The following is a 13207-nucleotide window of genomic DNA, read 5'->3' as shown; positions in this document are numbered from 1 at the left end:
TGACGCTTGCAGAAGCAATGACTCTTCTACAGTTATCCCTTGACTGCGCTGCACGTAGCGCTCCAACCACTGCCTGCTGCTGCCTTTATTTGATTGGTCCATCGTGTGGGGAATCTTCCTCTCCCTCTCTTTCCCTCCAGGCTACCGATCACAACCAGTAGTTCCAGGCTATCCTCGTTGCCACGCGCAACGTGTCCAAAGAACTGGAGAATCCGTCTAAGCTAGTCTAATTAGTAGACTCAAAAAATCAGTGTTTGATTTAACATTGAATACAGAAATTTACGTAATTAACCCTAATTCTTCTTCTTCAAACCCTTATACCAACCCGATATTGCATAAATATAAGTGATTTTTCATATTTATTTAATACTACCCTGGACTGGTACATGAAGCGGGGGGCTGATCACCTTTCCTTCATGTGTTAACATCAAGATAACACTGTGTTTATATGATACAGTGCCCTGTACACTATTGGGCGCGGATAAAGGTTTGAAGAAGAAATAAATACTTGATTTTGAACCTACCCACAGCTTCCCAAGGTCTTCTATCATCCCCGTGTGCCGTTGTGACTGCTCCAGGCAGTTGTAGTGCCCCTCCCTGAGGATGATGTGCAGCACGTGGCAGAACTTCCACGCTACGATCCGGTTCTCTTGCAAGGGAAGTCGTAGTGCCACCACCTAAACAAATTACCACTCGCAACATGTTGAGTGTGTCAAAATACTTTTTATTTTAAGCCTCCAATCGACTACGAGTGATTTTAGCTCTGACAAAAAAATACTTTGTAATAACAATAAATAAAGGGTATAAGAGGAGATACATATAGAATCAAATAATATAAACTTAAAAACAACAATAATAATATATATAATTTATATTTGAAGCACTAACTTTGTGATTTTCCATTTTATAATTAAAATGTAACTTTGTTTTAAAATCCTTTGTAATAACAATAAATAAAGGGTAAAAGAGGAGATACATATTGAATAAAATATTATTAACTTAAAAACAACAATAATAATATATATAATTTATATTTGAAGCACTAACTTTGTGATTTTCCATTTTATAATTAAAATGTAACTTTGTTTTAAAATCCTTTGTAATAACAATAAATAAAGGGTAAAAGAGGAGATACATATAGAATAAAATATTATAAACTTAAAAACAACAATAATAATATATATAATTTATATTTGAAGCACTAACTTCGTGATTTTCCATTTTATAATTAAAATGTAACTTTGTTTTAAAATCACTATGAATAGTGATAGTGATTTTAAAACAAAGTTACATTTTAATTATAATAATAATATAACCGACATTAAGGAAAATATAAAATAAACTATTTGATCTACAAATTAAATCATATATATTTGTTCACAAATCATTGTTTAAAAAACTTAAATTAAAATTATTATATGCCTGTTCCAAACATTTGTTCACGAATCTTGAGTTTTCTCCACTTACGTTATTTTTACATTTTTCCAACTAAGGAGTAATTTTTACATTTTTTGACTAGATGGAGAAGAATATGAAAGTCTGGGTATTCACAGACCTTATGACCTATCATGGGCCGGTAAGTGACCACTTTACATACAACTAACATTCATCATTCTACCCCTGATTGACACAACGCTTCTCAAAATTTTGGAACTCATACATATGTCATAAATCTCACGTCGCTTCATGAGCGATTTCAGGGGAGCCATCTGAGTAAAAGAGTCTCTGCTAAATAAAAGCTTCATCAATCCTCATATCTGTTGTGAACTCAATATATACCAGTGTGTTAATTTTTGTCTGTAAGCAAGATAAATGTGGAATTACCACGACGAGATAGCGAGACAGTTAGATTACTTCACTTTTATTTGATCTGATTTCCGGCCTCTCGCTTAGTTGGCACCCACCTACGCTTTGGAAAGGACGTGGAATCTGCGACTCTGTGACTTAAGAGTTAAGAGTTGCGTAATACAACTTCCATACAAATATGCAGTGGGGTCTTTCGGTGCCCTGCTTTGGATCACGTATATTTTGGGATGATCAGTACGGGAAAGGTTAATAAACAATGTATGTTTAAATAAAAAATGTCTTGTGAACTTACCCAGAAGGTGATGGCACCTTTCTCCTGGAATGTCCCAATAATGGTGCTGCGAACATGTTTCTGCTTTACCGGAGTTTCCACCGGATTGATGGCCTTACTGATACTCTGGTTCTGAAATAAAATAACACATTTTAACCTCTCCGTGCGTACCGCCCCAACTTTGGGGCCATAATAATAGCAGGTCAGATAGCGTTTGGGGCGTAGTGATTATTTCAAATTGACAACATTTATTTATTATGTGTGTACCATATGTTTAAAATGTTGATATTCAATATAAAAATTAGTTTTAAAATTAAAAATTTGTTTAAAAAATCTTACTCTGCAGGGTAAGCCCATTTTCATTAACACATTGTTTACAGGAATGCTTAAAAGCATCTTTTACATAATGTTGGCAGAGAGTGGGAGACGCTTATAAGTGTTCCATTTGCTTACTTTTGGTAGAGCGCGAGAGACCTCAAAAGACATTGTACAGATCGGAATAGGGTATGCGGTTACTTTTGATTAGTATACGACCAAATTAGTATACTAATTAGGGTCGGGGTAGATATAAAAAATGCCTGATAACAATGTGTTACTCACTACTCACTACTCGATTTTAGAATTCATACAAAAAAATTATTGTGCAGGGTACAACCTTTTCATTAATATCTCACTAATCGAGAGTTCAATACATCTAATAACATCATAACAGAAATAACGCATTCAACACATTCGCAGACAAGACGGGTATATTCGTTTTTTAATAGAGTCTAGTTTAGAGACGAGATGGCTACAGCCATCTCGTATTTTCAGTGTTCAAAGGACAAAGCGGTTGCAGCAGCTGTGGTTATATTTGTTATACAGTTAAAACTAATATTTAACCCTACAAATAACCCAAAGTTTTCTTTTTAGTGTCCTAGGAATCGGAGTTAGTTTCACCCAGTTTCCACAAAGAGTAAAACTTTCAATTGCTTTCCCTGAAAACTACTATATTTTAATTTATGCAATTTTTGCGTTACAGCGATACCATAAAAAAATCTAAAATACATATTACCAGGGCTTTTTTTCCATGTAACGCGGTGGAACGGCGTTTCGGCACCTTATTTCACGGATATATATATATTTTTTTAATTTTCAAAATCAATTATACTTGTTTCGGTATTTACTTTGTGGTGAGACATGTTGAAATTATTAAAGAAAACACTTGTTTTTTTACCACTTGAGTTTATTTATGACAACCAGTTTCGGAAGCTAAGCTTCCATCTTCAGGTCTAAATGTAAACTGAGTTTACATTTAGACCTGAAGATGGAATCTTAGCTTCCGAACCTAGTTGTCATAAATAAACTCCAGTGGTAAAAAAAAACAAGGGTTTTCTTTCATAATAATATATGGTATTGTAATAACATTTTTTTTTTGAGTAAAAAGCTTGATATGAAGTGAGTTTCGGGACCTTTTATTGTTTATAAAAAAGCCCTGCATGTTACTATGATACATATGTTGTATTAAGAAGTAAATATATAATAAATTAATATTTTTTTACATCGAACACATTTGTAAAAATATAATATATGTTATAGGTGAAATTATTTCCGTATGTAAAAGTTATACAACACTCACTAGTTTTTGCAGACACCGAATAAAACGTAAGCGTGAAAACATTGCCAAATAAAACCGAAATTAAAGCAAAACAGTAATAAACGATAAAGCTTCCTTTTCAATTCAATTCCGTGTGATTTATTCATTAATTCAATAGGTGCATTGTGCGTCATAATAATGAGTGTCACGGCACAATAAGTAAAATACAATATCTAGAGCACTTGGCGTGTTAATTATGACAAATACTTACATATGTTGCAATCGCTACTGCATCTCAATATCACCATTTAACATGACTGCTATATATAGTCATGTTTATTAATGTGAAATAATAAAATATACTAGTATATCACAATGAAGCTCTCTAACCTATGTATTATTTTTTAAATTAAATACAGATTTTTTGACTCTAATAAGTTGTATTTTTTTTTAAATTGGCAAAGCACCCCAAATTGAGTGATGCATAAGTTGTATTCTATACAACATATAAAAAGTAATATTGTGTCAATTGTTTCGCATAGTTATGGCATTTTCAAACTAATGTAAAGATTAAATGGACTGGCGGTCCTTATATTGTTATATAGTCAGTCCGTTTAATCTTCACATTCGTTTGAAAAGTAGGCGTCTAGCTACACCGCCAAATTGGCACCGCTGAAAAATACGAACATGGCGAATTCGCTACGGAGATTCCCGAACGAAATCAACGATCGCGGCCTACCGAAGAGAAGAGGACGAGATTCGCCTACACCGTTTGTCCATAGCGGACGTGTTTATCTAGCTTGACATTTTTACTTCCATAGTTCATAAATTCATTAGATTAAGTATTTTTAGTAATTATCAATAGTAATTGTAGTGTACGCGCTTAGATAAATAAACGATCTGTCAGTAAGAATTCTTTAAATATCCTTTTCTGGCTTCCCTTTTCAATAACCAACACGTGATTCTTTCACGTGCCATCAGACAATAGCAACACGCTATAAATGGCCCCCCCCAACGTAGCAATCCGCTACGCACACATCAGGTGGCCATAAAAATGCCATAACTAGGCGAAACAATTATCAAAATATTAATTTATTATTAGATTAAAACCAATATTTTTAGCTTTTCCACTTTTTTATTTGACCAGCGACCGGGTTTCGTCGTTACCGACATCATCAGACTGGTATGACAGAATGTAACGACGAAACTCGGTCGCTGGTCAAATAAAAAAGTGGAAAAGCTAAAAATATTGGTTTTAATCTAATAATAAATTAAAAATGCAATTCCATCACGAAGTGTCAGTGGATAATATAAATCTATCAAAATATTAATTTTTATATGTTTTTTTTAATCAAATACAACTTAGTAGACTAAAAAAATGTGTGTTTGATTTAAATATTAATACGAAAATTAAAACGGAGTTCTACAAATTAAACGCCAAATCAATAACTACTCTTTAAACTAGTTCAATTATACATAAAATCATTAAATAATGGAACTATTAACAACTGGATAATGGTGGGTAGATACTATAAAAAGTATTTTATTTATTACATATTTGCATGGCTCTAATAATGACAAAATGTAACCTCGGCACAGGGGACAATCCAGTGTTGACACATTATTGTATTTTAAATTTAAAACTGTGATTTTGTGAATTAAATAAATAAATGAAATTAATGAGATATTGAAATTTAATATCTCATTAATTTCTTTTATTTATTTCTTTAATGTATCTAAAAATATATTATTCTTCTTCTTATTATTATTATAGGCCTTGCGGCCTGTTTTTAAAAGGGATTAGCCTCCTGCGACGTCGATTCCCAGCTATCGGCCCATCTCTTTGGTGGTCTGCCCGGGAGTCGCCTACCATGGGGTTGGCCGTACAGTACGATGTGGGGGAGTTTGGATGGTTCCATTCTCCTCACATGCGCATACCATTGTCTTCTTCGTTGCCTTCCCCACCTAACGACATCTTCGATCTCGCATATTTCCCTGATCTTGGCATTTCTGATTCTATCTCGAAGACTCGTGCCTGTTATGCTTCTCAGAGTCTTCATTTCTGACACTCTACGCGCATTTTTTGTGGCAGCGGTGTCTGCTCTACTTTCGATTCCATATGTCATGATAAAAATATATTATGGAAATAAATCAATTATAATATATATTTTATTTATAAAGCTGAAACCTTTTAATTTATTTTTAAATATTAAAATCAAGCACTGATTTTTTAAGTCTACTAAATTGTGAGTTATTTTTGAAATCACTTGAAAATAAAAATTGTGACAGTTGTTTTGCCTTGTTGTGGCATTATCAAACTACTGTTTTTTTTACAACATTTATGTTTTTTTTTACTATATTCAATATTCCTTTTTAATGGTATTTAATTAAGAATCACATTAATTAGCTGCATTGAATTAATTAGCGCGTTGATTGAACCGTGGGAATAAAAAATAACGAATCAAGTTACACGATGTCTACTTTAATAGAAAAGAGAGTATTTCAAATGAGAAAAATGAGTACTTAAAAAAAAAAAAAAAACAGCTTCTTTCCGAATTTATGGAACTTTCCAATAAAGAACACAATGCACAATAGTGTGATAATATTAACTTATATGTAACAAAGTTTTTTCAAAGCGTGAGGTATATTCCTGTATAGTTCAAAAGGTCGTGCAAAAAAAAGGTATTTTTTTTCTTTACGAGTACCTACTGTAGGTACTAACATCTTATATTATAATATTAATTTATGCGAGTAGAATTGAATATTATGCGAGTAGGTCACGCTCTAAAAATTTATTTGCCGCGTGAATTATTGCGGTGAAATATGCTAAACATCGGTCGTGCATATCGTGGGTATACTGGCAAAAAACGTTAACTCTAAAATCCCTGTTTGAATAATCCCTGTTCTTTGAAGCTTTTAGCCTGCATAAAATACCCGCTATTAAACTTAAGGTTGAATTTACTTTTAAAACCACGTATACATGACATTTCAAAATACTTAGTGTATTTTGCCAGTTTATAGAACGTTGAAAAAATTATAATATGCATCATTAAGTTAAAATTTCATATTTTCGAGTTAACGTTTTTTGCCGGTATACCCACAATATTATAGTATATCGTACGCAGGGGCGTACATTATATATAGGCAGAAAAACAGTGCCTACCCTGGATTACTCGCGTTCCTTATAGAAACACGACCAGTGCCTACTATGCCTTATCCTTACCCAACCCTACTGCCTACCCTGATTAAGCCTTTCCGGTCCCCCAAAATTAAAAAAAATCTAGGTAGACAGTTACATTCCAATTGGAAAGAAATCTTTTGTCCTCTGATCCACATACTGTTGTAATAGACACGAGTGACAAAAATTTAAGCTTGGAATTTAAATAAATAATACTAATGATGAAAAAAATGTCGAATAACATCCGACATGGGACCTAAGAGGAAAAATCGACGTCAAATGAGATTCGACATTGGACCAGTAAGGGTTAAAAACTCTGTGTACGCCACTGATCGTACGTATATCAATATGTACGAGTATATTGTACGTACAGTAAACCCTCCCGTAAGAAAACTGTCACTGTAATAATAAATAAAAAACCGACATTTTACGATCATAAAAACCCCAGATTTATTTTACATGACTAATACTTCGTAGTCAATAAAAAAAAACATGAAGTGCTTATAATAAGTTTTTTTTGTTCGGACAGATTATCTGTATTGATTTCAATCGCCGTATCTTATCCACTTACTCATCGCAATCGAGTATCGAAACATACCAAATGCGTCGAGTGGAAAGCCAAAACAACGCGTTGGTTCATGTATATTGCGAATCGAACATTTACAAAATTTGTTAAATATATTACAAAAAAAAAAAAAAAAAAAAAAAAAGAAAAAAAAAAAAAGTGGAAAAGCTAAAAATATTGGTTTTAATCTAATAATAAATTAAAAAATATTACAAACACCTAGACCAGTGTTGCCATATCGCTCCATTTGATTCGCCTATCGATATCTATCCATTTGATTCGCCTTTCAAAAGGCACTGTGTTATCGTGTATAATTACATATTCTTCTTCATCTATGTTGAGATGTCAAAAATAAAAATGAAAAATTGTTTAATGTGTTAATTTGATTCGCCTTTCAAAAGGCACTGTGTTATCGTGTATAATTACATAAGCGCCCTTGAGGTATTATTTTACGAAAATGGCGCTATATAAGTTATCCAAATTTATTATTATTATTGTTCTTCTTCATCTATGTTGAGATGTCAAAAAATAAAATTTAATTTTTCGTTAATGTGTCAATTTGATTCGCCTTTCAAAAGGCACTGTGTTATCGTGTATAATTGTTCTTTGTGCGTTTTATCTCTTATTATCTTATCCGACTATTAAGCATCCAGCACACTGCCTGTCGCACCTTTTCGCGGAACGGCAAAAAAATTTTACCGTGATTCATATAGGCACCTTTATTTATTTATTTATTTTTTATCGCACACATATTTTACGACATGAGGATCGGCAGTAAAATATATCAACAGGAGTTCCAAAAATTCGAGTAGTGTTGTCAATCATGGGTAGAATTGGTGAATGTTACACGTTTGTAAAGTGATCACTTAACCAAGCCTATGACAATTAGTAAGCCCTGTAATTCCCATACTCTTCTTCATCTATGTTCAAATATAAAAAAATGGAATCGACATCGCAAAAAGCTAATCCCTCTTAAAAACAGGCCACAAGGCCTACACGGCTGTCCAAACTTAAAACACAGTAAGAGACATTTTTTGTAGCACGTTTTTTTTTTCAACAAAATCAACAAAAAAAACGTACTACAAAAAATGTCCCTTACTGTGTTTTGACTTTGGACAGCCGTACACTTCTAACCCTTATCTGCACCCAATGCTGCATAGGGCACTGCATCTTATTGACGCAGTGTTATGTTGATCGTTACTTATATCAAAGCAAGGTGATCACTCCTGCGCTTCAGGGACCAGTCTAGGGTAATTTTAAATAAACATTAGAGTGTGCGTTCGCTATTATTTATTTTTCACCCCCCCCCCCCCCCTAGGAATCGGAACCCGGAACCTAAAGCACGGTAGCTAAACGCGCTAGCCATTATACCACGGAGGCAGACACCAAGAAGAAGAAAAAGAAGTGGACACATCGCTCACTCCTTTCAAGAACGTCCTAAATCAAAAAACTTGATTTTTCAGGAGAACGTTTTTAAAGTTTAAAAATATAATACAATGTATTAAAAATAAATATCACAAGCCACTTATTGAACTTTTTACTGTGCAAAAGATCTTTTTAGGTAAAACCTGAAGGTTTTTTCTCCATTTGAAAAATATTTAGTTTATTTAAAAAAATAATTAAACAATACTTTTTTTTTCAAAATGCAAAAACAACACTTTCTGCCCTGTAGCGGGTAAATATTAAGTTAAAAATATGCCGCTTTTGCTGGGATATAGTACATTTTCTGGGCATTCCGAAAACATGCACAACTGAAAATTGACTTTTTTTGATTTATGACGTTCTTGAAAGGAGTGAGCGACATTTCAAATTTACAATTATTTACTTTACTGTAAACTCTTCGCGTTTACTAACGTATAAGTCGGCCGCAAATGTTGTTCAGAGTATGTTGGTAATACGAAAATGGAGCAAATTGTTTGGTAAAATACCAAACAGTCACAATAAAGATCAACCGAGTTCCGAACGTGAGAAACACAACGCGGAATGCCAAACAACACCCGTTCTAGACCATTCTCACGAACCGCGAAAGCGTTCGGCTGGGACAAAGTAAAAACAACAACAACGAAAAGAAGTAATCACACGCGGCCCCAAAAAATACCAAACATGCGCTAAACCTATTAACAAAATAAAAGTAGAGTAAAAACCCGCCATTCGTTCGCCTCTTCATTCGTACGGATCGGTAAATAAACGAAATGCCAAAATCGTAACTTACGATCCGTCCCACAAAGCGCAGTAAGAAAATGCCAATTAATTATGCGGCCAGAATGAACGATACTACTACAGAATGAACCCCTGTAGCGGGTAAATATTTAGTTAAAAATATGCCTCTTTTGCTGGGATATAGTACATTTTCTGGGCATTCCGAAAACATGCACAGCTGAAAATTGACAAATTTTGATTTATGACGTTCTTGAAAGGAGTGAGCGACATTATCACTACAATACAGCGATTATTAGGAATACCTATCGAGTGCTTTTTAACAAAGGTTCATCATATACACACTATTTATATATAGGATCCATGATATTTATAGGATCCATTTAAATTTAGTTAAAGACCATCTCCAGCTGTATTGAGTTCGTGGATTATTCACGAACAGCTGTTCAATCTCCTAAAACCGAGCTACCTACTTCTCGGTATGAGAAAAAAGTAAAGAACCGCAGTAAACATTACCCGACTTGGGATGGTCCACGAGACAGGCCCCCTAAGCACAGCGATCGACAACATTAAAAAAAGAAAGAAAAAAAAATACATATATATATATATATATATATATATATATATATATATATATATATATATATATATATATATATATATATATATATATATATATATATACATATAGATATATATGCAGAGAGAATAGAATGCTACACCACTCTGTCTTTGCAAACGTTCTTCGTCTTTTTCACCGGGTCAGCAAACTTATTAGCCAAAGAGCCAAATATGCACATTACAACAATAAAAAAAACACATTGGAAAGCCAAATATGTTTGCAATTCTAGTAATAATTTTAAAATGTAAAAACGTACTTCTTCATTATAATTTTAGACCTTTATAAATCACGGGTACACCCAATGTTTTTCTAGGGATGGAAAGATTGATAAAGACATAGAAAGGAGAGTGAATGCTGGGAACAGAGTGAATGGTGCACTAAAATCAGTTTTAGCAAATAAAAATCTATCAGCGGAAGCTAAACTGGCAGTACACAATGGAGTTCTGGTTCCAACCCTTATGTATGGAAGCGAAGCATGGAGTTGGCAAAAGAAGGATGAAAGCAGACTGAATGCAGTCGAAATGCGATCCCTCAGACGAAAGTGTGGCAAAACGATGTTTGATAGATGTTCGAATGATGAAATAGGGAAAGAATGTAAGGCTGAGATAAGCATTATCGATAAAATTAAGAAAGGTGTGTTGAGATGGTTTGGACATGTGGAGCGTATGAGTGAAGAAAGAACGGTTAAACAAATTTATGGAGCGAATGTAGTTGGAAAAAGAAGCAGAGGACGACCGAGGAAAACTTGGCACAATCAGGTATGTCAAATACTTGAAAGCGGCCGGGTCAGGAGTCGTAATAATCGTCGGGTATGTATGAGGAGATGCATGAATGTAGAAGAGGCAAAGAATGTTTGCAAAGACAGAGTGGTGTGGCGTTCGATTCTCTCTGTCTACCCCTGCGGGGAAGCGGCGTGATGGTTAGTTAGTTAGTTAGTTAGTCTCAAAAATAATTTAATTCATTGATAATATTTTTTTTGAAAGTAAGGTATCCACAAGAACACTACTTATTGCGTGTGTATGTCGTTATTTTTAAGTACGTTTCCAATAAGACGATTTCTCAGTTTGCTTTAATAAGTTTCATGCTTCAAAAAGATTGTTCGCATGAATACGGTAAGTCGAGGAGCGTTCCCGCGGATACTTGTGCCGAATCCGCACTTAAAAGGTCAAAGGGCGATTGTCCACTACCAGGAATATGACCGTCCGGCAGTCCGGTTTTGAAAAATGAAAGCGACCACGACAGTTTAGCGTGATCGAATTTACGCGCAACGTGTTCACGCACCGATCAAGATCACCGACCCGAAAAAATTTGGACAAAAGCACATGTAAATCCAAGCCAATCGTCGTTTTAAAACGCTAACTGACGTGCCGGACGGTGACATTCCGTGTAGTGGACAAACGCCCAAAGAACCGCACGCGGCTCCGGAGCCACACTTTGCCGATCTACAGCATAAATCATAACGACAAAACGGCTTCCATAAAAAAAAAAGTTATCGACCCCTGTCCTGACTGCGCGTTAAGACCGAGATTATGGACCAAGTAAACTGCCAAGGTTCGCACAAATGCAAGGATATTTACATTTATTTTATTACCGAGATTCTAATCTTTCCCCTGTTTTATATAAATGCGTAAGTGAAGATCCCCTTGTTAAACACGATAAATAAATTTGAATGATAAAAGACACAGTTCCTACCTATAAGAAAAGAATTCTTAAACAGGGGTGAAAAGGTTAGCAGGCTAGGAACAAATGCGCCAGAGCAGCTGACGGCGCCCATATGATAACATAAAGAATAAATAGAATTTTTTTCAAATAAATTAACATGAAAACCGGTTATTACGGAACACTTTCGTTTAACGAACGCTGAATTTATGCAATTAAATTTATATTGCAAGTGAATGGATCTTTGTCAGACGGGAGGAATATCTAATTTAACATACTCAGCCTATAAAGGATTGCATTAGACTCGTTTTGTGTTTATAACAGCCGATTTAATTAATATTTTTATGTATCATTTTCTTTTGGAAAATTCGCCTTCGAAAAAACGTTATTTTCGAAAGTTGGAAATGAATGACGTCAGAGAAACGATGGAGTTATTTTAATGTTGGTGTCATTGCTAAAATTATTGACGGCTCTATTTGTTGATGTCTATGGTCCACCCTCCCACCCCCCCTCCCATCATATTTGTATAACACAAATGGTGGTAAACAAACAATCCACACTACTACTATTACAGCTTTATAAACCATAGAGAATAAACCATATGACGTCATAAAACGTTCGATGACGGAAATTTGATGACGTATGCGAACGCACGTTTTTCGTTTTATTCAAATATCTAAAGTTTAAACATTAATATTTCCCTTAGTTCCCTACAGATTTCAATAAGAATGTTATCGATAGTCTAATTTTTCATATTAATTTATTAGCCAATAATCGAACATCGTGACAAAGGCCTATTATAGGAATTGAAGTACGCAAAAGAAGCAGAGTCAACGCAGCTGAAATGTGATCCCTCAGACGAATGCGTGGATAAATCGATACATAACAGTATTAAAATTGTAGATGTTAGAAAGGAATTTAAGAGTGGTCCTTTGAGGTGATTAGGATACCATATGTGGGGCGAATGGGTGACGATAGAATGACTAAACGAGTATATGTATATAACGTGGTAATATTTTTCTTTGTAAATTGGGTGTAAATAATATGTAAAGTGGGTGTATAATAATAAAATAAACAATGTGTTGCTTTTTAATTAAAGTTTATAATCAAAGTTTATTCTTAATTTATCATTATAATATTTTTCTATCTATCTGATTCTGACAGTTCAGAATATTATATTTTTTCTATCTGATGTCTTTTGTTTTATTCAGTGCGACGCATGCGACATCTGGTGGTAGAACTGTTTTATGTAGGTACTATTTGTAAGTACTTAATAAAATGTATAGGTAGGTACCTAGGTATTTTATTACATGTATTTGGCAAATGAAGATGGGAGAGCAGATCGAGGACGGCCAGGAAAGACTTGGCATGAA

General features: G+C 34.2%; 1 protein-coding gene across 13 annotated transcripts in view; it reads right to left on the bottom strand.

Moving 5' to 3' along the window:
* Positions 1-13207, bottom strand: part of Hip1 (Huntingtin interacting protein 1) — a 57044-nt gene that overhangs the window by 24108 nt on the left and 19729 nt on the right. For 10 of the 13 annotated variants that reach the window (XM_088265258.1, XM_088265264.1, XM_088265268.1 and 7 more), the window contains 2 exons: positions 2099-2209; positions 525-677 (listed from right to left, as the gene is read on the bottom strand). In XM_088265258.1, the coding sequence (XP_088121384.1) occupies positions 525-677; positions 2099-2209 (264 nt within the window). Of the gene's footprint in view, positions 1-524; positions 678-2098; positions 2210-3695; positions 3819-13207 lie in introns of those variants that run through there. The other 3 variants (XM_088265257.1, XM_088265263.1, XM_088265267.1) reach the window with 1 other exon arrangement.

This window comes from Brachycentrus maculatus, unplaced genomic scaffold (genome assembly GCF_059751285.1).
Source record: "Brachycentrus maculatus isolate JH-2025_06_01 unplaced genomic scaffold, ASM5975128v1 h1tg000244l, whole genome shotgun sequence".
In the NCBI taxonomy this organism is placed as follows: domain Eukaryota; kingdom Metazoa; phylum Arthropoda; class Insecta; order Trichoptera; family Brachycentridae; genus Brachycentrus; species Brachycentrus maculatus.
This window is presented reverse-complemented; position numbering and strand designations above follow the sequence as displayed.